The sequence below is a fragment of the Pituophis catenifer genome, unplaced genomic scaffold (assembly GCF_029215685.1).
Source record: "Pituophis catenifer annectens isolate HBS135680 unplaced genomic scaffold, rPitCat1.0.hap2 SCAF_6, whole genome shotgun sequence".
NCBI classification, from domain to species: domain Eukaryota; kingdom Metazoa; phylum Chordata; class Lepidosauria; order Squamata; family Colubridae; genus Pituophis; species Pituophis catenifer.
In genome coordinates, this window is record NW_027256886.1 from 28,254,871 (window position 1) to 28,281,531 (window position 26,661).

Genomic DNA, 26,661 nt, shown 5'->3' on the forward strand with positions numbered 1-26,661 from the left:
TGGACACATATGACAATCGTATATAGAGAGACAACTGGGAATAATTTGAAAAAAAAGCTACTGCATCACTCGTGCAAACGTACAAAACACACAACATATAATAATTAGGAAATAAACTCCGCCGAGTTCAGCGCAGGACGCAGGTAGAATTGAAGTTTCAAAAGTCAAGCGCTGTGTCTGACAGCGAGTTGTTAATAATAAGACATATGCAAATTATCTAATACGAAGTTCTTCGCGGGAAGCAATCAATCTACAAGAAGGGGTATAATTATGGAAGAAACACGAATCTCCGTCGTGGGAAATTTGGCTCAAACGAGCCACCGTCCTTCAGTTTTCTGTCAGCTAGGAAAAGGGGTGGGGACGAAGTGTCGAAACGGAGCTGGCGGGAGACTCGGGAGAGTCAAGGATGGCTGACCAGGGGCTCGAAATGGCTTCCATGATTCCAGCCCTCCGGGAACTGGGCAGGTCTGTGAGTTATGTGGTTAAAATTATGTCTTATGCTGCATAAGTTTCTCACGCAAACATGTCCAGTGACTGAGACTAATTGGCAAGTATTAAATGTGTGAGATGGATGCATCAGAATCACAAACTATTATTGCTGAAAGTCAGAAGTGCTTCACCCATTTGCTGCTTGCCTTCAGGCTCTTTCTGAATCGCTGTATTTACGATATGTAATCGCGTTCTGTTCCCAGGAGCTCGGGATGCTCCCTTTCATCATTATTTGTCTTTCCTGGGTCGTGTGGAACTGCAATTCAGAGACTGGCAAAAGTGGGGAGGTGAACAATTCTTGAACAGAATTGTAAATCCAAAAAAACGTTGCTGTTATTTTTTCCTAGACTAGAAAAACTTTAAAATTAGCACATTTCATTGTGCTAACATTTTAATTAATGGAAATTGAAGTTATTAATTACTATATCTTTTGTTTGCTTTTACTACACAATAGATATACTTTACAGCATAGGTACACTCTTATCTCGCGTCCTTATTTTATTTTCCTTAATGAACAAAAATGATAAATGTGGGACTACCCAACTTTCTGGGAATTTAGTACATTGGAAGGCCCTGATGAGACTTTAGAAAGAGTGCAGAGAAGAGCAACAAAGATTATTAGGGACTGGAGGCTAAAGCATAGGAAGAATGGTTGTGGGAATTGGGTATATCTAGTTTAATGAAAAGAAGGATTAGGGTGTTCCAATATCTAAGCAGCTATCACATAAAAGAGGAGATCAACCTATTCTCCAAAGCATTAGAAGAATGCAGGGTAAAAAGCAATGGATAGAAATTATACAAGGAGAAAAGTAACCTAGAACTAAGGAGAAATTTTTTGACAGTTAACAATCAGTGGAACAAACTTGCCTCCAGAAGTTGTGGAACTCCAACACTGGATGTTTTTAAGAAGAGATCGGATAACCATTTGTTTGAAATGATATAGGATTTCCTGCTCCAGTAGGGGGGTTGGATTAGAAGACCTCCAAGGTCCTTTCCAATTCTGTTATTCAATTTGGGATAGATTTTTGAGGGTCTTATGAGGGTCACTAGCCTATGAAAGTATTTTATATGATGGATAAATATATGGCTAGAGCATCTTATACTTAAAACATTTTAGAATAACTTTATAGATTAGAGGTCATTTAAACAGGTGAATAAAGTGCTGTTCTCAGTTGAGCACATATACACAGGGAGTGGCCAGAAAAAAGTGAAATGCACAATTTATTAATACACTAACAATTCTAATTGTATGTAAGTACTCATTCACAAAATCATTGATAATAGAAGCATACTTCTCATTGGTAGCTTGGTTCCATCTCTTATTGAATAATAGGGAGCCTGGATAGCTCTGCAGACAAGGCACTGCAATTTAACACCAGCTGTCTGCAATTAAAGTAAGTTCGAATCTTGCCAGGCTCAAGGTTGACTCAGCCTTCCATCCTTTCTAAGGTAGGTAAATTGAGGACCCAGTTTGTGGGGGCAATAAGTGACTTTGTATAAAATATACAAAAGTATGAAGGCTATTGCTTAATGCACTGTAAGCCGCCTGAGTCTCTGGAGAAGGGCGGCATATAAATCAAATTAAAAATATATATATATGCTTTTCATATGTTTCACAAGCTACTTAAGATTTTGATACCCTGAACAAATTTCTGTTGACTGAAAATTCATTTTCTAAAAATAGAACTTCTTTTCCTAAGAGACTTTGAGCAAAATTATATAGTGCTTGAAATTCATTTTAATAACTGGAATGTTTTAAATAGTTCACATTGTACTTTTTATTTGTTTACACATGTGCAAAAAATTTAACAGTATACAGGTATATGTATGTATGTACACACACATATATATACAGTATATATACAGTATAAATATATACACAAATAAATATATATTTGTGTGTGTGTGAGAATTATATATAACACTATTATTCTGGTCGGTGACCATAATACTGGATTTGATTTTATGCATTTCAGTATAAGAGGTAGCTTTTTTGATAACATAACTTTTAAATGCATCTTTATTTCAGTGCTACACCGGAAGAATATAATACCGTGGTACAGAAGCCAAGACAAATACTCTGCCAGTTCATTGATCGAATTCTTGTGGATGTAGATGTTGGTGAGTAAAGTTAGTAAATGGCCTAGATTTAAAAAACTCAAACTATGTGTGATTTCTGCTACATGTTATTCCAACCCTAAATCATGGTCATGGACAAAATCTCTAACATTAGACAGTCTTATTATTCATTCATACCACAGAGGGAGAGAACTAGATAAAAATATTCTTTGTTAGAAAATGAAATATTAACTTTCACCTTAATGAAAATAATTCTTAGATAGGGATTGATTAAAATATAATTAAGTCATTTGTTGTTAGTCTAGTTATGCTTTGTTGGGTCATTGTAGTTTGAAATAAGCACTCCCTTCAGATAGTCCTCACTTAATGACCATTCTTTCAGTGACTGTTTGAAATTACAATGGTATTGCACAAAGGGATTTATGACTCATGCCTAGAATTACATGGTCACACAATTGCAATCTGGGCACTTCACAACCTATTTGCACTTATGATTGGTTACCAAGCACCCTGTGATCATGTGATCTCCATTTGCCCATTTTCCCAATCAGTTTTCCTAGAAAGTCATTGAGGAAGCTGGCAAGGAAGGTTACAAGCCATTGCTGCCTGCCTAGAGGACTCCCTCTAGTCTGGGGACTGCCTCAAAAAGGTCTGTCCTGAAATCCACACAGGATTTTGGCATGGAGTGTTTGCAGCATGCGGCCCTAGAAAAATCTCTCTGACAGGCAGAGAGATTCAACCCCAGAAGGATTCAGCTCTGTGTGATGCTTATTTATTTATTTATTTAATTAATTAATTAATTAATTAATTAATTAATTAATTAATTTGTATACCGCCCTTTTCCCAGAGGGGACTCAGGGCCGTGAATAGCCAAAATTAAAAAACATACAAATACAAAAGTTAAGATAATTAAAAAAGAATTAAATCATTAGCTTCCCAATTTAAAACCCCCAAATCCATAAAATTTAAAATCCCAATTAAAAACCATTTAGGCTAGGCCGGCTTGGTGGAATAAAAACGTCTTCAGGGCTTTACGGAAGGTACAGAGTCCGGGATCAATCGTATTCCAGGAGGCAGCTCGTTCCACAGGGCGGGTGCCCCCACAGAGAAGGCTCTCCCCCTGGGGGCCGCCAGCCGACATTGCCTGACCGACGGCACCCTGAGGAGGCCCTCTGTGAGAGCGTATTGGCCGGTGGGAGGTTATCGGTAGCAGCAGGCGGTCTCGCAAATATCCTGGCCCTAAGCCATGGAGCGCTTTAAAGATGAGAACCAACACCTTAAAGCGCACCCGGAAGACCACCGGGAGCCAATGCTACTCGCGCAGGAGAGGTGTTACGTGGCAGCGCCACGTCGCTCCCATAATCACCCGCGCGGCCGCATTCTGCACCAGCTGGAGCCTCCGGGTGCTCCTCAAGGGAGCCCCATGTAGAGAACGTTGCAGTAGTCCAGGCGTGACGTGACCAGGGCATGAGTGACCGTGCACAAGGAGTCCCGATCCAGAAAGGGGCGCAACTAGCGTATCAGGCGGACCTGATAAAAAGCCCCCCTGGCCACGGCCGTCATATGCTCTTCTAAAGACAGCCGTGTGTCCAGGAGGACACCCAAGTTGCGAGCCCCCTCTGTGGGGGTCAGTGACTCGCCCCCAATAGCCAGCGATGGCACCAGCTGGCTATAACGGGACACCGGTATCCACAGCCACTCGGTCTTGGAAGGGTTGAGTCGAAGCCTGTTCCTCCTCCCCATCCAGGCCCGCACGGCCTCCAGACACTGGGACATCACTTCGAGAGCATCATTGAGGTGGTCTGGGGTGGAGATGTACAACTGAGTGTTATCAGCGTACAGATGGCATCGCACCCCAAAACCACGGATGATCTCACCCAGCGGCTTCACATAAATGTTGAACAGGAGTGGCGAGAGGACCGACCCTTGCGGCACCCCGCAAGCAAGGCACCTCGAGGTCGACCTCTGCCCCCCTGCCAACACAGACTGCGACCGGTCAGAGAGATAGGAGGAGAACCACCACAACATGGTGCCTCCCACCCCCAATCCCTCCAGCCGGCGCAGCATGATACCATGGTCGATGGTATCAAAAGCCGCTGAGAGGTCTAACAGGACCAGAACAGAGGAACAACCCCTGTCCCGAGCCCTCCAGAGATCATCCACCAATGCGACCAATGCCGTCTCCGTGCTGTACCCAGGCCTGAAGCCGGACTGGCACGGATCTAGATAGACGGTTTCATCCAGGTACTGTGGGAGCTGTCGCGCAACCACACTCTCCACAACCTTCGCAACAAAGCGAAGGTTGGAGACCGGACGGTAGTTTGCCAAAACGGCTGGGTCCAGAGAAGGCTTCTTGAGGAGGGGCCTCACCACCGCCTCTTTCAAGGCGGGAGACAAGAAACCCTCTCTCGAAGCATTTATAATCCTCTGGAGCCAGCCTCGTGTTACATGTGGTTGCGTTTAACCTCCCCAGGATCCTGTCCACGTCCTCAGGAGTCACAGGGTCGAACTCGTCCCAGATAACATTCTCAAGACCAGCCTCAGTCATCCCGCCAGGATCTACCCAGTCAGAGTCCAAGCCTTCCCGAATCTGAGCGATTTTATCGTGCAGATACTGTGCAAAATCCTCAGCCTGCCCTTGCAAGGGGTCTTCCCGCGCTCCCTGATGTAGGAGGGAGCGAGTCACCCTAAACAAGGCGGCTGGGCGGTTATCTGCCGATGCAATAAGAGCGGAAAAGTGGTTATGCTTTGCCGCTTTTATCGCCACTAGATAGGTCTTAATATGAGACTTAACTAGTGTTCGGTCGGATTCGGAGCGACTAGCCCTCCAACCACTCTCTAGGCGTCTTTTCCGGCGCTTCATCTCCCTCAGCTCCTCAGAGAACCAAGGGCCGGGCAGGTTCGGCGTCGGGTCAGAGGCCGCAAAGGCACAACTTGGTCCAGAGCACCGGCGGCCGTCCTATCCTAGGCAGCCACCAGGTCTTCAGCTGAGTCGTGAGCCAGAGTTTCAGGAACTGGCCCAAGCTCCCTCTGGAACCTATCAGGATCCATCAGGCGCCTGGGGCGGAACCACCTGGTCGGTTCTGCCTCCCTGCAGTGGGGTGCAGCGGTCAAAAAGTCCAGCCTCAGGAGAGAATGGTGCGACCATGACAGGGGTTCAGTAACTATATCCCCTATATCCAGACCACTCAGCCACTGACCAGAGATAAAAACCAAGTCCAGAGTGTGTCCTCCCGCATGAGTGGGGCCATGAATTAATTGTGTCAGGTCCATGGCTGTCATGGAAGCCATAAACTCCCGAGCCATCCCAGACACCTCACCGGCAGACGGCAGGTTGAAATCCCCCATGACCAAAAGTCTGGGGGTATCAACCGCCACCCCGGCAATAACGTTGAGAAGCTCGGGCAGGGCCGCTGTCACGTAGCAGAGAGCCAGGTACGCGATCAGCAGGCCCACCTGCATCCCATGGCCCCACTTCACCAGGAGAGACTCACATCCGGCTATTTGAGGTACAGTGGCCTCCCTCGGATCAAGACCTTCCTTTATAACGACCGCCACCCCCCCCCACCCCTGCCCTGGGCCCTTGGCTGATGGAATGTGCGGAAACCTGGTGGGCACATCTCTACGAGGGGGACCCCCTCCTCTTGGCCCAACCAGGTCTCTGTAATACCTGCCAGGTCCGCGCCCCCCTCCTGTATTAGCTCACAAATGAGGGGGGCCTTATTAACCACGGACCTGGCGTTGCACAGCATCAATCTAAGGCCTGGGCTCTGAAACTCGGGGACACGAGAAGAGTCATGGGGGCCGAGGCATGCCACCGCTTGGAGATAGCGGGTGCTGAGTCCTTCCAGCAGGCAGCTCTTTTGCTATATCCACTTAGCAACCTGGAAGATTGCTTAACAACCGCAACTCCGGGTGCCAGTTGTTGATCAAAACAGTCACATGATATCTTGCTTAATAAGCACTTCATGCAGTGACCAAAATTTCTGGTCTCAATTGTGATTGTAAGTCAAGGACTACCTGTATTTTATTTTCCTGTATGACTTCTTTGAGGAAGAGGAAAGGAAGCAGTATAGCATACATGAGAAACAAAACATTTAACTTCAAGGAATCCCTTTGTAATTGTACAGTCCTATTATAGAGATCCAAGAAATGTTACATATTTCTTGAAATAGGAAATAGGTATTGAACTTCCTGTTTAGATTATGCTATCTTTTTAGTGGCTCTGGAACTTATGAAGAAGACTGAATCTCAGCCAAGTTCTGTAATGTTGCTTGACTTTATTCTCCATATCATGAAATCATCTCCACTTGTGTTTGTAAATGGAACTGTACCTGATCAGCAAAATGACACAGATTCCAGCTGTATTGGTGAGTTTATTGAAACATATCTATTGGATCTATAATTCAACAAATTATAGCAGTTTGAAATGTGAATTATATATTTTATATCAGGCCATAAATAAACAAAAAATTAGCTGAAAAAGGCACTCTTCTTTAATCTCATATAAAAAAATCAAAAGGTTGCAGCAAGAAGATTTAAAAAGAAACTCTCCTACCCCTGGAATTTTTAGTCCTAATTAATATGATCATAATGTTTTCTTTTTTCTTTTCTTTAGAATTCAGCAATTGGATAATAGCAAGACTTTTGAGAATTGCTGCTAGTCCAAACTGCCACATTTTACATGAGAACATTAGTAATGTCATTTGTTCTTACCTTTGCCTTTTCAAAGTCAAGAACTGTGGCTTGTTTAACTTGGCAACAAAAGAACTGCTGTATCTTCTTCAAGATCTGATTTCAATCCATGAAAAAAATATACAAACTATTTTGACATGGCCTGCGGTTGTGAGCAGATTTTCTTGCAATTCCACGCTAAATCTGGGCAATTTAAGTTCTGTCCAACTACAGTTAAATGGAATGAATAATGTAGAATGCTTGGAAACAACTTCAATAAGGATTCTTACTCATATAGTTCCTTACATGTTTTTCAAACCACAAGATATTACCCTGTTTGGAATAGGGTGTTCCCTTTTGGACTATGGTAGTCCTAAAGTTAAAATTTTGAGTATGGTATTTTTAACAGAACTCCTAGAACTTGGAGGACTTCCAGAAGACCTAGCCAATAATTTCTTCTCATTTCTATTTGGAATTTTGCAATCCATTCCTGTAATGGATTCTACAAAGCTGGAATTATATGAAGAACCACTCTTAATATTAGTGAGAACTTTATTTCCTTTTCAAATTAATTCCCATGAGACTTTTGAACCTATTTATCTAAACATATTACTGCAAAAACTTCATGCATTGTTTGAAGCTGATGTGCTCAGGTTTCTCCAGTCTATGAAGATAAAAAAAGTATTATGTCACATATTACAGTATTTCTTGATGTATGTGCCAGCTGGATATGAATCTGCTGTTCCGGTTAGAAAGACTTATATTAACAACATTTGCAGATTTTTCATCTCAGCAATTGGATGCCAGGTAGAACAAGAGGTAAGTATTATTAAAAAGTTAACAAAGGTTTGCCACAAAATGCTGACAAATTAAGGGAGAATTATTTTGAGGAAATTATTAGATTTAGTGTTAAGTAGAAGCTCATTTTCTCCTAAGGCTAATGTCATCAGGTTTTGTGGCAGTAGTTTCTGCTTTCTATACCGACACAAGTAAGAATAACTTAAACATTTTAATGGTCTAAATTCATGAGTTTACAGTGTAATTTCAGTATAGGATACTGATTTAGTAGAGTTTATAATTAATTGGTACATATTTAGCTTAAAGTTTTAAAATCAATAAACCTGTTTGCCTACATAATCCAGTAATTGCAAGGAAGTATATATGAGATTTTTATGTCCTTTTAATCGTATTTAAATATCTATTAATTTTATGAAGATGTTATATAGTATAATTTATTCTTTTTGATAAAGTATCTGCTGAGTCCACTCTATGTAGTGTTGAAGACTGTGACAGCAGAAATTATCCAGGAGCTGCAGTGTAGCTGTTATCCAGAGACTTCCGATACTGATGGGGGAAGTAGTAGCAGTACTGATGATGTCCCACAAAAAAGGCTTCGTTTATGTCTGTCCTTAAAACATCCTAAAAAATTGTCAGCACCACCAAAGTAAGTAATTGGTAGCTTTTAAGAACCAATCTTATTTTCGGATCTATTTTGAATATGCTTCTTTTGTCCAGTTACTTCCAAATCTTAATACTGTTCTCTAAGATGTTTGTCATGCCCACTAGAGTATCTGTAGGTTTGATTAAAATAGTTTCTAATCTCTCATTCAAGTCTTTTATAAATAGTTGTACAAAAGTTTGTTGTACACTTCTTGGTATCTCCCAGTTTGGTGTACCCTTGTTACATACAATTTTTCAGTCAACTGTATTTTCATCTAATAGTAACATAGTTAAGTTCACATTTTGCATTTTCTTTATTAGGATTTCAGGACACTCTCAAATGCTTGTTGAAGTTAACATATAAACTACTGTATTTCAATGGTCAAGTAAACTCATCACTACCAAAAGGAAGATAAAATTGCTTTGGCATGAGCTGTTCTTGATAAACTCTTGTTGGTTCATTCCAAGCCATGCATTTGTTTTTAAATACTCATAAACTGCTTAATTGTTAACATTTCTGTATTAGTATTAATTTTGTATTAACTTTAAAAGAAATACATTTCATACTTTTGAAGTACCTTTGTCATTATATTTCAGTTTCTTATTCCAGAGTTCTTTAAAAATAAATTTTTCAATATTATTTCAAAATAATAATTTAAAGTTAACCTGAATCATCTAAATCATATTCTAATACTGATAATAATTCAGATTTTTTGACATTGCTAATTCATCTGGATAAAACTGCTTAATTAAGAAAGGTTTTATTTGTATATAAAATCCACATTCCAGCTGCAGGAACTCAGATGACTTGAGATTTGACTGATAGTACTTTGATTTGAAGTATTAACATCTATAATTGTCCTTGGAAATCCAGTTTATTGTGGTGGTTCAGGCATCAGGCTAAAAACCATGAAATACGACTTCTAGTTCTACATGAGGCACAAAGCCAGCTAAATGACATTGGGTCAATCATTCTCAGCCCTGGGAAGAATGCAATGGTAAACCACTTCTGAAAAACCTTGCCAAGAAAACTGCAGGGATTTGTCTGGTTGTCGCCAGGAGTCAAAAACTGACTCAAAGGAAGCAATAAAATAAAAATCCTTAACTGCTCCAACACATAAAAAGGGATTACCTGCTATTTTCAAATTTATTATCCCATAATACAAATTTTTCATATAAATACAAGTCAAAATTTTATCTCTGTCCAACTTTTTCTTAATGCATCCTGGAGCTTTTACTGTAAGAAATACAATAGAACAATGGCTAAAATAGAGCCAAGCTCCTATCATGATTTCAGAGGATTCACACAATAACTTTCTAATTCTGCCCACAGTTTTTTTTTTTTATCACATGTATTTCATAAAGAAACAAAAATCTAAATATACTTAAAGGTAAACCTAAAAATCAGGACAATTAACCCCACCATTCTTATATACGTTATAGGATTACATAAGGTTGCCTGATATTAATATGTATATTTTATTTCCTTAAACATGTTTCTTTCAAAATGAAAGATTTAAAACAGTCTTCATCTAGTTTCACTATTTCCAGATATTTTATTTCACTTTTAGTTTTATAGTAAATTTATCACAAAATGCTCTAAAATGGTATCCAAAATGTTGATTCATAGGCCCCATGTCCTGAACATGAAAATGAAGAGCAAGTTGTGGAATTTGATATGCCAGAAGGCAGACTCTCTGTTGTCCCTTTTGGAACAAGACAATCTTCCGGTGGAAGTTTTGCAAACTGTAGAAGGAATTGCTTTAATAGCTCAACTGGCCACAATGTGTACAGTCCATTCTAAAGAAGATTTCAACAGGTAAAAAAATTCAAGTCAGTTTATTTCAGCTCAGTTTATTTGAGCTTTACAAAAATATCTGAAGATATTTCTGAAAAGGTTTTTGTAAATATCCACATGCTATTGCTTCAGTTAAGCTTTGAAAAAAAAAAAGCATGGAGTTATAACAGCAACTGTCTTACCAACTACTAGGGGCTCTCTAGAAACTTGCCTACTGCTAGGCCAGCATTTCATTTTGGAAACGAGCATGATGTGGTAGTGGTCTTCCTTCTATGGTGTCAAGAAATGTATAACTTGATAGAAATAGTGTTTTAAAGATCTTGATGAACTGTAGATTTGATCAGGTTGTTTGCTGTGTCAAACAGTTTTTGATCTCCATTTTTGAAAAATGAAAATTTTTAAATGTTACTCATTAAACTCTTTCAGTGACCAGTTTTATTTATTTATTCTTAACAGAGTAGATCATCAAGTTGCTCATGTGTGTAATTTATATAGTCGTGAAAATGGTAATGCTTCAGAATCAAGAGAACACATCCAATTAATATGGATTTCTTCAGAATTTATCATGAGAGCAATTAGAGTTTGTTGGAAGCTTCTGGATCCTGCTTCACTGGTAATTGACCTGGAGCCAGTGATTCAAAAAGTGGTGAAAATAATTGATGCCTTCCTTTATATGCAAGGTGAGATATCTTTTTAAAATACCTTAAAAAGCAAAAATAGCCATATTGATGATGGAAATAGGGCAGTTTACTGGAGCTGCTTTTGCAACATATTTGCATGGTATTGAATTTCCAAGACCATCATGCAGCAAATTTAAAAAGACAGAAAGAGGAAAAGAGGAAAATATAACAAAGTATTCAAGTCATGTCTGTACCAAATCTTGGATGGAATATTGGAAAGTACGTATTAGGTTATACTAGAGGCATTGTGGCACATTATAGTGCCTGCCCATTAGGCCACAGAAAACTAGAATGGCAAACTACTTCCATTTTGCCATACTGATGCCAGAACCCTTACATTCACGCATTCAACTAATTACCAAAAGTCAAACTTGACTTGAGCGAGGCTTTACCTTAATTATCCCAATAACTTGACTTATTGGAGCATAGCATTAATTCAGTACCTGATAAAATCCAATTTACATATCCTCAGAATTTCAAATTTGATCATCATTTTTTAATGTCAATATAAATCTTATTACAAAAATATAGTCTCCCCACAAAGTTAAAATGACCTGATGCTGTTCTCTTGTTAATGCATTTACCTCTTGTAAATCATCAGTAAAAGTGTGTGTGCATTTCTTCTACCACCTAAAAGTTAAATTCCAGTTTAACGATGAAGTGTTTGACAACTTGTTTGGAATACTGTCTTTGCCATGGATTTCCAGCCATTTAGATGATTTTCCATCCATGCTTACTGGTCTTAATTTGGATCTTTTGGCCTTGAGTCAACATCTGGCAAGCCATTTTAGTAAGTAAAAAATTCTTATCATATTTGAAATTTAGTTTCTTTTTTTTAAAGATAGAAATTTAGTTTATTTTTTATGTTTTTATTGTTCTGTCTGTTTCTTTAGTGTCTTAAGAGATGATTTTTACAAACTGCTTTTATTTAATCTAAATATTTCTTAAATGTTTTGCTCTCAAAGGGTTCCAACTTTTAAAAATCATGGTGGATCCCCAAAAGGGCTTTTGGCTATATGAATTATACTGATATTTACTATATTAAATATTAAAATCAATGCATTCATTGAATTGTTATTTATTGAATCGTGTAAAAAATAATATAAAATCCATTGGCTATTAACAAATATTTTTCTTGAAAAAAAACCCTGTATTTTGTAACAAATAAAAATATTAAAATATTTGAATTCCCCCCCCACATCATTTGGCAAATAATTTTGATTTCTCAGACCCCTAAGAGCAAATTGGGGGACCTGTAGGGGTACTTGGACTACTTTTAAGAAACTAGTCTAAACAGTCCTGTCACTTAGACGTTATGAATGTTTTAGGCAACCCTTTTAAATATAGTATTTCAAAGTCAGGATGCCACAAATAAGGCCTGATCTTGTTTCAACATCAGCTATACCTGTGAAAGCTGGAGATGTAATTTAAACAATCAAAAGTTAATGCTATTCAATAAATTACAAATTTAGAAATATTTAGCAAAAAATTGTTTCTAGTATGAATGCAGAATTAAAAGACCAGAGAATTGCAGAAAGTACACTGATAAAATATGTTTTATTTGTCTATCTGTATAGTTTAAACTAATATCATATTCTTAAAATACTAGCTGTAATGTTTATAGATCTCTAATAGTATGTTGTGGTGGTCTTTAATTTTCAGTGATTCAGAGGACAGAGTGTGTTTGCAAGAATCAACATTAAATTCATTCATTTTCTTTATCTTTCCCTTTAGCACCAGAAATTCGTTCAAATTGTGTGTTTCTTCTTTCTCTGCTTCCAAAGAGATACCATCTGAATTGGAGGAATAGTGTGTATGAGCACGCACTTCAGAGTCCCCATGAAGCTGTCAGAACTAGTTGTATTAAAGGCTTTCCTATTTTTCTCCACCAGTTAGGCATAGAAGTCTGTGCCACGTTGCCTTCATGTCTTTTGTATGTACTATTTGATAATTCCAAATAAAGTTGTGGTGAAGAAGAATGTCTTTGTAAATACAATAAGATGAAAGTAGTAGCAGAAGAATGGCCAGATCACAGGTTCCTTTGGAAGACATGCAATTTTAAACTACTAAGAGGACTGGAGAGGGAAATGGACTCTAGGCCTCTTGCTTATATTTCTTGCTCAGGGAAGATGATATTCCTATTTAGATTTACTATGGGATCTATATAACATTTTTGGGAAATAGTCTGAGAAATCATGCTGGACAAATTTGACTTTTGATAGCATAGCTGATTTCTAATTTTTTATGCTAATTTGTTTTGAGTTATGGGTAAAAATACCAATTTTTATCCATAATTTCTATTCCCCAATACTTTTGGTAGCTATGACAAGTGAGGTTTTCGCTCATCTTTTTTCATAAAAGCTAGATAAGCTACAGTAATTTTTACTAATTTATTTGTCATACCATTTATCCATTATTTTGATTTCAAAAAGGAAATATAAAGAAAGGATTTTAAAAAATGAATCTTCCAAGGAATTTTCTAAGGGAAGGGTTCTGCAGGCTTAAGAAATTGAAAGCAAGGATTTGTTAAAATTTAAAATCCAGCATGTATGTGTAACAGGCATATGTTTAAGAGAATGATATACATTGCTACATATATGTATTTATTGTGGCAGACAAACCTACCTATAGTCTGTAATTGCTGCCAGAAACTTTGTAATCTAACTAGGAAACTATAACTATTGCTTTCTAAACAAGTACAGAAACCAACATTAGACTATGATGTCATACAGAACATACAATGTTCTGAACCAGTGTTCTCAACCTTTTCTTCACTGCAGACCCACCTTTAAATACCTTTTGTGGCCACAGACCACCAAGACTTGCCTCAAGATTTAAAACATAACATGAATAGCAATAGCACTAGCACTTAGATTTATATACCGCTTCATAGTGCTTTACAGCCCTCTCTAAGCGGTTTACAGAGTCAGCATATTGCCCCCAACAATCTGGGTCCTCATTTTACTGACCTCGGAAGGATGGAAGGCTGAGTCAACCTTGAGCCTGATGAGATTTGATCTGCCAAACTGCTGGCAGCCAGTAATCAGCAGAAGTAGCCTGCAGTACTGCACTCTAACCACTGTGCCACCACGGCTCATTTCTTCAAGCCTTCATGGACTCTCTGTGATATTGCGCCCCCTCCCCAGGGGTCCGAAGAACACAAGTTGAGAACCATTGTTCTAAACCAGTGCTTAATATATTTGAAGACCTGTTAGTTTTCTAGTTCAGATGTTTCAGGAAACTATGGTTGAAGAAAAAGGGAGCAAAAGCACTGCATAATATTTCTACATATTCTGATTTAACAAGTTAGGTCCAATTTGAAAACTCTGATATACAGTCATACAGAAAATTACAATTGAAACTTGTTTTATTTTTATTCCAGAGATCACATACAGGACGAATCTTTACTAGTTCAGAAGGCTTATGCTGGTATCATTGGAGATCTAGCTTGTTGTCTTTCTGGCAGCTTTAATTTAAGGCCACCTTCAGCTGAACTTGGTAACCAGTTGAAAATTGACAATATCCTCTGTAGCAGATTTATTGTTACTTCTCAAGGAGAAAAGCATACAGTGAAAGCTGATGTGTTTAAACCTTTTTTATATCTTCTTGAAAACAATATACCTAGCCCAGTAAAGCTTGGTAAGTTACTTAAAACATATTTTTATTGCTCTTTCTTTTTCTAACTTAATGTTATTTCACGCATACTTCCTTCTTTAATAAGCAAGCATTTATAGAATAGGAGAGGTCCCATTTCATACTATAATCAGCCACGTTTGCTGTACAAAATCTGACTCCATCACCCCACCCTGTCCTTCGCATTCCTTACACAGTAATAATCATTCTGTGGGCAAGAAACATTCCTTGATAGGCTATGTTTGGGGTGTGGGTGAGTTTACACTTTCAGCTTTTTTTCTATATTTACTTCTGGAAACCCTGGATTTTTCCCAGGCATTCTAATACTTGCACTCTTTTCCAGCATCCTTGTTTTGGCTAAGTCAGAACTTCAGTGTGTCTGACGTAAGCAAAGCATATGCTCATTGATAGAGCATATGCTTTGCTTTCAAGATGCCCCAACTTCAATCTCTAGAGTCTCCAAACACAAAAACTAAAACAGCCTGAAATCTGGGAGAGAGTGTAAGGGTTTCTCCCCTCCCCCCACACAATTCCTTTTCCTGTAGGAGATGATTTATTTTATAAAAATAAAAATTATTTAAACAAAATTGGTAACTTTCTAAATCTTAGATATCTATGTGTCTATATTTGTTATGTTTATCAAAGTTCCCCAACTGTTTCGACTTTGTGGACCAGTGGGGGAGCGGGGGGGGGGGGAGAAGAGAGGGTGGTTCCATGCACACACTCACCTGCCACTTCTACTGCTTGGTTCTGAACAGCTCACGGCCCAGTAGTGGGCTGCAGTTCAGGGCTTGGTGACCCCTGATGTATATAATTCTAAGGAGGCTTGTTTACAGTTTCGTTTTTCCTCCCTCCCACACCCCCACACTTTTTTTTAGCAGGGCTGAATTGCTTACATCAGTTTAAATTACAATGTTTAATTAGCCCTGTTTTTCACTGCTTTCCCAAGTTTAGAGGGAAATCTTCAGCCTGAGCTTTAGCCAATATTTGACTACTTGAGAATTTTGACTGGTTTTGTGGTTGACTGGCTTGTCTGGATCTTTCAGCCAAGTACTTGTTGCCTTTTTTTTTTTAGAGAGAGCCAGTGTGGTATAGCAATTAATGTATTAGAGTAGGGAGACCCAGGTTTTAGTCTTCCCTTAGGTACATAAGCCAAAGGAGTAATTTTGGGCCAGGCACTCCCTCTCAGTTCTAATCAGTGCAGTTGGCTGATAAACAAAACCCTTGTTGCATCATACATTGATTACTGCACTGTAAGAACTAAGTGAGGACAGTGCAAAACAAGTGAACATGCAATCAGGTGGGACAAATGCTAAGAAAAGCAACTGTTTGCTTCCTTCTTATGCTGCTGCAAAGACTTTAGCATTTCCAAGTTTCTTAGACTTTGTTACCAGCTGGCTGCTGCTTACCACTTAGCTTTTGACTGCTTGTACATCGGATTCTATACCCACTTTTTCCATATATCACCAGTTGCACACTACACCAAGGCAAATTATCCTGTTTTTTTCCTCCTGTTTCACATGCAGCCTTCTCTCCAATTCACAAACGCAAACTCCCCTCTCAACCCAGACCACCACACTCAGGTGCAGAAGAACCTCTTTTTATGGCTGGAATAGAGCTGTATTAATATCTTAGTGGAGGGAAGAAAAGAAAACGGAAGGAGGGCTTACACTGATGCCTACGAGACTGTCTTTCCACAGTATGGCAAAAGTGCGCCATGTTTATTATCTGCAAGAATTTCCCATTCATTCTTCTGTACCAAAAGGTTGATATAAATGGTTATTCGCAAAATGTGATGGATGGCAGGTTTCTGATTTGAAAAATCAGCCTTTGCCAATTGAGATCAGCAATTTCCACAGTAATACTGAGGTCTCCAAAATGAGTTTTCTGGCAGTACAGGAGATGTAGCCGCCTTTCCGTATAATCAATGCTGCTGTTGTAGGAAAAACAAAAGGTTGCCTCCCATGTTTCAATGATAAATTGCTGCAGTGAATCAAATTCCATTGCCACCCCCCCCCCCCTTAAGAATGATCTGTGGTGCTGTTCTTCAGGTAAAGGATTTAGTCACAGAAAGTAAAAAGAGCAGTATGTCTTTGCCTCCAAATATAACACAGGGAGAAGTAGCGGGACCTGATGCTGCATGTTGACTGGGAATTTCTGGGCAAAAATAAATGTGATGGTACAATAGTCAGTTTAACGTGTAATGTTATGAATTTATTATCTGGGTTTGGAGACCTAAACCTTAAGAAATGAATTGTAGGTTAATATGATAAACAGAAATGAATTTTATCTAATCCTTTTATGAATAATATTTTGTTTAAAAGTGATATTGAAAAAATGGAATGTGCTTCTATTTCTCTTTTATATCCTATTTTAGATTTAATAAAGAACATTCCTGTACTGTTCAAACATTTGGACTTCAGAAACGATACATTGAATGTAAAAACTGTTGTTGGAGCTTTCTTAAAGCTATTGGAAGATCCAGATAAAGATGTAAGAGTAGCATTTAGTAATCACATCAAATATATATTAAATGCTTCAGACTCTGAGGAAGAATTCATCAAAGAGGTGAATTTATTGTGTATTTAGAGACAGCAAATTATTAAGTTGTATTTGCAGCAATAAGTATAATACTTTATTTTCTCCTTCAGCTGTTTGTTTCCAGAATGAAAGAGGCTTATACAAATGCAAAAATGTCAAGGAATAATGAACTGAAAGATACATTGATTCTCACTACGGGAGATATTGGAAGGTAATGCTTCTTAATAGATTTCTTTTGCTGCTTTTATAAATACTTCACCTGAAGAAGACCTTACATGGAAAATGGTTAATTATTGATAGTATTTACAGAATAAAAGCAATCTCACTTTAGTTGCTGACGAAATGAAATGTTTAGCTGTTATATTTGTTTATGGATAAGTTAGTGTGTTTCGTTTTCCCATGTATTATCTTGTATGTTAATATTACATTTCATTAATGTTGATTACTATTATCTTCTATTAGGTCAGCAACAGGAGATTTGGTACGCTTTGCATTGTTGCACCTACTGCATTGTTTATTATCCAAGTCAGCATCTGTGGCAGGATCAGCATACACAGAAATCAGAATGCTGGCTTCTGCCAGGTCTGTAAAACTGCAGGCTTTTTTCAGTCAGTACAAGAAACCCATCTGTCAGGTGAGAATCGCCAAAATTGGTGCATGAATGGTAGGGCCAACCATGGATGCTGCTGCTGTGTGGGGGAAGGGGATGATGTGAGTGACTTGCAACCTTTGCTGCCAGCTTCTCCTTTGTTTTTGCTGGTGGGAAGTTGGCAGAGAAGTTTGCAAATGGTGATCACATGATCATGGGACACTACAATCGTTATAAGTGAACAGTATCCATTACTTATTTTCCCACATTTACTCACAGACTATTAATATTTATCAGTGGATATACCATGTTTCTCCAAAAAGAAGGCTGGGTCTTATTTTCTTTTGACCCTCGAAAAAATGGTTGGCTTTCTTTTTGGAGGGTTCTAATTATTGGCTCACCTTGCAGCAGTGGCACCAACAGCCCCGCACAGCAGGAGCCTGCTGCTGGCCCACTTCTTCTGCGGCACTTGCCGCCACTCGCACGCATCACCCCGGCCTCTGTTTCGCCTTCAGATGCCTTCCGGAAGGCATCTGCAGCAGATAACAGCTCCAGATCGATCCGGACTTCTGTTATCAGATGCAGCAGTTAACAGATGCATCTGAAGTCAAAATGGAAACCAGGGCAATGCATGCGAGTGGCGGCAAATGGCCGCAGATGAAGGTGAGACAGGTGTTGGAATGTGCAAGGCCTGGTAGGTAGGGCAGCTCCACCCCCCTCCCCCATCCCCATCCTAGCTTATTTTTTACCTGTGTCCCTGCACCTTGGGGTGGGAGGGGACTTAATTAGGGCTAATTTTGTAGGTGGGGCTTAATTTGATCGCATGTGCTCAAAAACATGATAGGGCTTCTTTTCAAGGTAGGTTGTCTTTGGAGAAACATGGTAGGACAAGAAACAGTTGGGCTTTCTCTTGATCCACTTACTGATATAGGTAGGCAATTGCAATTTACAATTGCAATTGGGACTGGAATTTTCATTGTAAATCATTGGGGTTGAATCAGGTCCCATTTTGTGACAAATTTTTATGGCAGTCGTTAAGCAAATCATTGTGGTTGTTAAGCAAATCATATGTTTAAGCGAATCCAGCTTTCCCATGGATCTTTTTTGTGTCAGATAATCATAGGATGCTGCAACTGGTTGTAAATGCAAGCTCGTTGCCAAGCACCCAAATTTTGCTCATGTGACTTACAGATGGTGCAACAGTTGTAAGCGCAAATACAGATTATAATTTACCTTTTCCAAGGCTGTTGTAGCTTTGAACTGTATTTGAACAAATGATAAGGCAAACAGTACCTGTATTAAACTTAACAGGTATGAGCATTAAAACGGCAAATGTGGCTCTGTGTAAGCAAGTGTGATGCATTGCGGTAAAAGTGTCCTAACTTTCCCATTCATTTGTGTATTTTGAACTAGTGATAACTGACTAAATATGTAAGGGATTTTGAGGTATGATAGATTGCCCTGTGGTATTTGGGCCATTATATAGCTGCAAAAAAGAAGTTGACAGCAAATAAAAAGCGAATAGCATTACCAAACTTGGAATACTAAATATAATTTTCACTTAGGGCAGGATATTAAGAGCTGAGAAAGCTAGAGAAACAGGGAACTAAAAATATGAAGTTATTGAAAACACTTCTCTCTTTTCGTTTGGAAAGAAAGCAAGTAGGACAATGTGATCATCTGGAATAAGCAGAGGAATTTTGTAACCTTCATAATAGAATCAGGGTCATTAATTGAAGCTCAGTTGTGGAAGTTTTAGAATGAAAGGCAATGCTGCCCTGAGATAAGATGATAGCAACTCTTTTAGATGGCTTAAATGATAGTTAGAATTACAGGGGGATATAATTGTTTCAAGTATCTGATACAACTTCTATGGAGCAAGAATGGGTGCGTGCTCTTTTGTTCATATTTACTTGTAAGCTTCTGATTTGTACACACTATGTCTATGTACATATTTGCTTGTTTCAGAAGAAGCTCTTACATTTTTATAGAGTAAAATTATTCTTACTCTCATCCAAAACAGTATTAAATTCAAGTATGTTAAACACTTCGTATGCTTATACTATCAGTGTGAGGCTTGGGGGTGGGGCTGTTAAATGCACATTGTTTTGATTGGGAGAGAATTTGTTGAAATGGTTCTAAAATTGATGGAATGATCCATTGACATATTATTCCTAATTAACATTGCTTGTTTTCAACTGACTGAAATAAGAATAAATGCATTTCTTATTGTTTAGTTTTTAGCAGAATCTCTACACTCCACTCAGATGGCCCTGCTTGCAAACACTCCCCGGCAAAGCAGTGAAATGCAGAAGCAAGAGATTGTTCATCAAAGAGACATGGTTCTGGACATGTTATCTGAAATTGCTAATGTTTTTGATTTTCCAGACCTTAATCGTTTTCTTAGTGTAAGTAGCAATTTAAGATTTATTAGATTTCTATATTGGTTCATCTTGGGGGGGTGGGGGGAATTAAGCAAGGTGAAATTCCTGAATTGTGTCTCTTGTATTCTTTTCTGTTAGCCATTCTAATTCAGGTCAAGTTTTCCTGTGGCCTCCTCCTTTGACCTCCTCCCAGATTTATGCAGGGAAGTTTTTGCTTGAAAGTACATATGTTTTATGAAGGATTCTTTCAGTCGTAGCTTATGCCCAAGATGGAGGGTAAACTTTCACCTGCCTTAATCTCACTTTGCTTCATTACTTAAAGCCCTCTTTTCAGTGTCTTTACTCACTTCTGGAATTTAAGACAGGATGAAAACAGTTAAGGAAATAACAAGGAACCAGGGACATACTTAGTTCATTTCATTTATACTTAGCATTTTTATTTCATAAACACTTGCACATGAGCATAGTTTATTTTCTTTTACAACAACAGTCCTCTGAGGTAGGTTGGCCTGAGGGGACAATCGACAATTGGTCATCTAATGAGCTTCCATGGCCTCAGTCTCCTTGCCCTTGTACACTGTATTAACTATGACACCACATCTGTTTCCTTTGTGGATTGGATGGATCGGATGGGATGGAATGGAATAGAATAGAAATTTATTGATTAATCATTTCATTATAAAAATATATATAAAACTAATACACATATACAAATAGATACAAAGAAAACAATAGGACATGTTCATAGTGAGTTTCTTTTTATGCGAGTAATGAACAGCCAAATGCTTTTATAGTTTGTCATGGCAAATATAGGGAAGCTGCTCCTTTCTCATTAAGTGAATCTTAATCAGTAATATCCTTAATCATAAATACCGTATCTCAGTGGAGCATAGAAAATGAAAAATGTTGGGTTAGGGCAGAATCATGTAGTCTAATTGGGAATGACAATGCACATGGATTTTAAAATACTAAGTATTGAGGATTTTCTCCGCTGCTGATAAATAGTTGCCTAAATTAGAGTGACCTTTTCAACTTGGTTTCCTCTAACTGGAGAATCAATTTGTTGTAGTGGTTAAGGATCCACAGTGGAAACTGGGAAGGTGTGAGTTCCAGGCCCACTTTAGGCATAAAACCAGTTGGGTAACTTTAGGCCAGTCACACACTATCAGCTTTAGGAAGAAGGTAGCCACAAAATACATCTGGAAGTCTTGCCAATAAAACTTCAGGGACTTGTCCAGGCAGTTGCCAAGAATCAAGACAGATATGAAGGCATGCACACACAAAATTCAGCCCTCAGTATTGTGACTTTCATTGGTCATGTTGGCTAGAGATGATGGGATTTGCGCTATGCAACATGTGTAGAGTACTCTGGGTTAAAATGATTTAGCATTGTCATTTTGAATTAGGAAGAGTGAAACTACATGTGTACATTTACTTACATGAAGGTATAACATTCCAAAAACAGCCATCTTTTTATATTTCCAGCGGATTCTCCAAGTGCTTTTGCCTGACCTTGCGGCCAAGGCTAGTCCTGCAGCCTCTGTACTTATCCGAATGATAGCAAAACAACTAAATGTAAACCGTAGAGAGATCCTCATTAACAATTTCAAGTACATCTTCTCTCATTTAGTTTGCTTCTGTAGTAAGGATGAGCTGGAGAGAGCACTTCATTATCTTAAGGTAAGGTTAAATTTTATAGAAGAAAGTTCAGAACAGTAAGAGTGATCGTGTTTTGGAATGCATTGAAAATTGAATAAATGTCATGGAGCCTCGCTGCAATCACATTAAACCTCTTGGGTACTTCTAAGTTATTCTTAGATCCTCTTTGAAATAAATTTAATCTTCAAGGGACGAACCAAGCTTTAATTGTATGTCCCTTTTTTTTTTTGGTTGCAGAACAAAAACTAATTTACATTGAAGGATATTATAAACATTTATTTCCCCCTTTAGTTTTCATTTAGCAAATTAGTGGCTCACCTGTATTTGCAGTACTTGTACTGTAATATTTTTATGTTGTGCACATGCTTGTATAATTTTCAAGCCAATACGTTTTTTCCATGGTGTTTTATAGAATGAAACAGAGATAGAATTGGGAAGTTTGCTGAGACAGGATTTTCAGGGATTGCATAATGAATTATTGCTCCGATTAGGGGAGCATTATCAGCAGGTCTTCAATGGATTATCAATTCTAGCTTCATTTGCTTTGAATGATGACCCATATCAAGGTTCAAAGGACATCACATCTCCTGAGCAAATGGTAAGTAGCCATACCAATTTGTAGGTTCTTCTGCCCTATTAAGAGAGAAAGGAATAGCTCTTGTAACCTTTGTAGGAGGAGAGCCATGTTAATCTATGGTGGCTAATAAATCAGGAGTCTAGTAGCACTCTTTCTGACTAACAGATATTGATGCATATATGTTATAAACATTTGTAACCCAGTTAACTATTTATATCTTATTACTATGATGCATTGCTTTTGTTCAATATTTTAGGAGAGGTGTCTTTCAAGCCCCACGATCTTTTTTGTATAAAACAGAAAAAAATGGATTTATGGTGTTTATGATTAGATCAGGTAGACTATAAAAAGAAGAATCATAATATAACTTTAGAGAAAAGAGATAAATCTATACTTATAACTGATCTAAAGAAGATAAGAAACCACTTCTTTTTCTTTTGTATTTTTCTTATGTCTTTTTTTACACTTTAGATTTCTCTTTTATTTCTTCCTTTCTGTTTTTTCCCCCTTCTTCACTTAACAATTTAGTTTGTATTGATTTATACTTTAAAAAAAAAACCTTTCAGTTATATTTAAAAAAGGAGAGATGACTTTCATGAATTAAAGTTATGAGTGATGTGGTCATGTATGTGGCAATGTGATGCACGACTATTCAGATAGGAAATAGATGTTATTATTTATTAGTCACAATTGGGATCAGCAGCTCAATTGTTAAGTGAAGCAGTTGCTTCATGACTGTTGTAACTTATAAATGGACACTAAATGAGGCAGTCAAACAAGGATGACCTGCAATTTGTTCTGAATGTGGCCTGATTATGTTTTTGCAAGCATTACCTTTTGATAAACCTAGACCAGCACTTCTAGAAACTCTGTTGGAATTGTACATTCAGCTCACCACCTTTTAAGCCCTTGGAGCAGAGAGATAAATTAGCTTAGTATTTTACCTGACTTCCATGTTTCTTCTTGGAGAGGGAGGAGGAATTTCTCTATTTTTACACAGCATATATCCTGTACAGTATTTTTCAGTTAGATGGTGTCTCCTGATGGCCAGTGTACCTGAAAAATACCATTCAAGATATACACTGTAAATCATGAGAATTGATTTTTTTTTTATCATCAGTCAGGATGAGACTGAAAGGAAATGGGAATATTTTACCACATTTTATGGTTTAGACTAAATGTAAAGTATGTTGCCAGATATTATTAGACCTGTATCTTTAAATATTTTAATATATCAGAATATGTTTTATCACTATTTAGGCTGATTATTTACAACCAAAATTGCTAGGCATTTTGGCCTTTTTCAACATGCAATTGTTGAGCTCTAGTATTGGAATTGAAGATAAGAAAATGGTGAGTAAATCCTTTGTTGAAAACAAAATAGACATGACGGGTTTTTTTCTTAGTTAGCAATGAAATATTTGTGAGGGAATACTTGAAGATAGTATTTACTTTTTAGCTGCTCTTGTTAATATTAATGAGATTGGGACAAACCCTAAAGTTGTTTTTTTTAATTTTTGCAATTTTATTTGCTTTTAGTAATATAAAAACAACTTGCTTGTGTGTATATTCATAATTTCTGATTATTTTTATAAAAGGGAGTCCTAAGTAACTGATAGATACACTGCCTATGAACCCAACCTCTAGTGCACGCTAGTGGTGGGTTTCACTTACCTTTGCTACCGGTTTCCTTGCGCACTTGAGGGTATTTGATGACGTGTGGGTGGGTGGGCGGAGCTTCCCACCGCCACTATTACTGGTTCACCCGAACCGGGGTGAACCGGTAGCAACCCACTACTGGTGCACGAAAAGCATATATAATCTTGGTAAAAATTAAAGTCTGGTTAAAATAGTTAAAATGCTTGACTGTGTGTAAAGGACCAGCTTGAATTTATAGGGAGAAGCTGGAGGAAAAAAAAAATAATTCCCTTATGGATCATGACATTGGGGGTGGTGGGGGAAGCAGTGCTATGTTTTCCATAGCTAGTCTGGACATCCCAATCCTGTTGTTTTGCTTAAAGGACTGTTAACTTGTAATTTTTAAAATTTAATTAATTAGTTCAATTTCTATAGCAATCCATCTCACCTTAGTGACTCGGAGCAGCTCACAACAGTTAAAACAACACCCAGATATGGGTTATAATAAAATCATAAATAAAACTGTTTTAAAACAAAATTATAATCAGTAGCTAAGTCAATCATTATTTCATATCTAACATGGTCATTTTAGAAGCCCATGGTCATTTGTGATGGCAAATTCATGTCTTCAGGCCAGCAGGATCAGACCCAATCTACGCTCTGGGGGAATGATGTTTCAAAGGGCAGGCATCATGGCAGAAAAGTTTCTTTTCCTGGCTTCAGATATAGATGATGCTCTTTTGTAGTCGTGACCTATAGCATGCCTCTCCTTCTAGACTTGATGAAGTGGGTAGATGTAACCAGGGAGTGACAATCCCTCAAATAATGTAGTCCCTATCCATATAGGGCTTTATAGTCATTATTAGCACCTTAACTGAACCCCGAATTTTCTCAACTGTAGGCTTTAAACAGTTTGATGGCTTTAATGAATCTTATGGGCCCTAAACATATAACTGCAGTGAGAGTGAAGATGATGACAACACTAAGGACAGGGCTGAGATATAAAGAAGATTTCCCACAACTGTGTTGCAAGTAAGACTACTAAAATCCTGATTTATTACTGTCTCTTCTTATATATAAAATTAAAAAATTATTGTGGTACACCTGAATTAATGGCTGATTTTGAAATGTCTAATTGCTGAAAAATATAGAACAATACTGTATATGCTATATTGCTTTTATGTTTTAGGGCTTGGGATTGCTTTGTACGATGCTTGGATCAAAGTCATCTTGGGTCTCTCTTGAGTCATGTGATAGTAGCTCTCTTGCCCCTCATACATATTCAACAAAAAGAAACAGCAGCAATCTTCCATTTTCTTATAGTTGAGAACAGGTAACAAAGTATTTTTAAGTGTATAACTGTCTTTCTGGGATTATACAAAAGCTTCTCAAGATATAAATGTAATAAGTAATACTGCAAAATCGTCCTTTCTTCAGTTTCAAATGCCATTAACAATATATCATAAATCCCCCCAAAATGGAAAATTTGCAATCAACAATGTATGTTTTTTGTAGTAGCAGTTTCTTCCTTTTTCTTTTAATGTTTCTTTTGTAAATCATATCTCCCTCAGTTGAGAGAGGAAAAGAGAAGATTGTTATTTTCTGAGAATGTGTGTATTATATAATAGTATTCGTTAATAAACCACACATTGCTATGGGTTTGAATAAAGGCAGACTGTCTGAAAACCCAAGCTTTAACTTTCACAAAATTAAAGTGTATTCTTGACCAATTCCAATGTATGCATATTTAAATATATTGTGCATGCTTTGAAAATGTGTTTTATTTTATTTAACAGTATTTATTATTTTGTTTTATTGGTTAGGGATGCAGTCCAAGACTTCTTACATGAAATTTATTTTTTACCTGATCATCCAGAATTGAAAGAAATCCAAAAAGTTCTTCAGGAATATAGAAAGGTATTACTTTTTCTATATTTTGAATACAAATCTTTGAAAATAACATGAATTACTGGACCTTTGATACTGATAGAACAAAAACTCTCCAGCATGTCATTTAGTAACTCGGGTATTTGCCCTATCTGCATTTAATTAATTCTTGTCATTAACAATTATTAAATGGAAAACCACCTTACAGTTATCGTTTATGTCCTGAATGCATTAAAGTCCATATATCTTTTATTTAGTCTTTTGTTCTTTTGTCCAAGAAAAGGAAAAAGGTAAACTGCCTTATCTCTATGTGGTTGCTATAAGCTGACATTGATGGCATATTAATTAAGCTGCTTTAAATTCCTAAGAAATATATAAGTTAGAAAGCTCACCAATAAATGGTTTAATTGTTTTAATTCAGTAGATTCCTTGATTCCTTGTATTAAGTACTTGTATAAATATTAAGGCTGTGTAGTGCTTTAGATTAGAGGCAAAAATTACTTTGGGCATGTGGGAATGTAAATGTATCATCTGCCTGTAAGTCCTTAAAGCAGCCATGCCCTTTTGCAGAATGACACAGCCATCTTCTCTAG

General features: G+C 37.8%; 1 protein-coding gene across 1 annotated transcript in view; it reads left to right on the top strand.

The window, feature by feature from the left end:
* Positions 1-406: 406 nt before the first annotated feature.
* Positions 407-26,661, top strand: part of ATR (ATR serine/threonine kinase) — a 57,433-nt gene continuing 31,178 nt past the window's right edge. Inside the window, exons 1-20 of the mRNA XM_070944891.1 lie at positions 407-465; positions 2,519-2,610; positions 6,789-6,938; positions 7,187-8,061; positions 8,493-8,686; positions 10,313-10,501; positions 10,937-11,160; positions 11,798-11,950; positions 12,895-13,093; positions 14,543-14,799; positions 17,171-17,361; positions 17,445-17,545; positions 17,797-17,968; positions 20,161-20,331; positions 21,793-21,987; positions 22,379-22,564; positions 23,804-23,896; positions 25,083-25,213; positions 25,371-25,514; positions 26,005-26,098. Of these exons, the coding sequence (XP_070800992.1) occupies positions 407-465; positions 2,519-2,610; positions 6,789-6,938; positions 7,187-8,061; positions 8,493-8,686; positions 10,313-10,501; positions 10,937-11,160; positions 11,798-11,950; positions 12,895-13,093; positions 14,543-14,799; positions 17,171-17,361; positions 17,445-17,545; positions 17,797-17,968; positions 20,161-20,331; positions 21,793-21,987; positions 22,379-22,564; positions 23,804-23,896; positions 25,083-25,213; positions 25,371-25,514; positions 26,005-26,098 (3,870 nt within the window). The remainder of the gene's footprint in view (positions 466-2,518; positions 2,611-6,788; positions 6,939-7,186; positions 8,062-8,492; positions 8,687-10,312; positions 10,502-10,936; positions 11,161-11,797; positions 11,951-12,894; positions 13,094-14,542; positions 14,800-17,170; positions 17,362-17,444; positions 17,546-17,796; positions 17,969-20,160; positions 20,332-21,792; positions 21,988-22,378; positions 22,565-23,803; positions 23,897-25,082; positions 25,214-25,370; positions 25,515-26,004; positions 26,099-26,661) is intronic.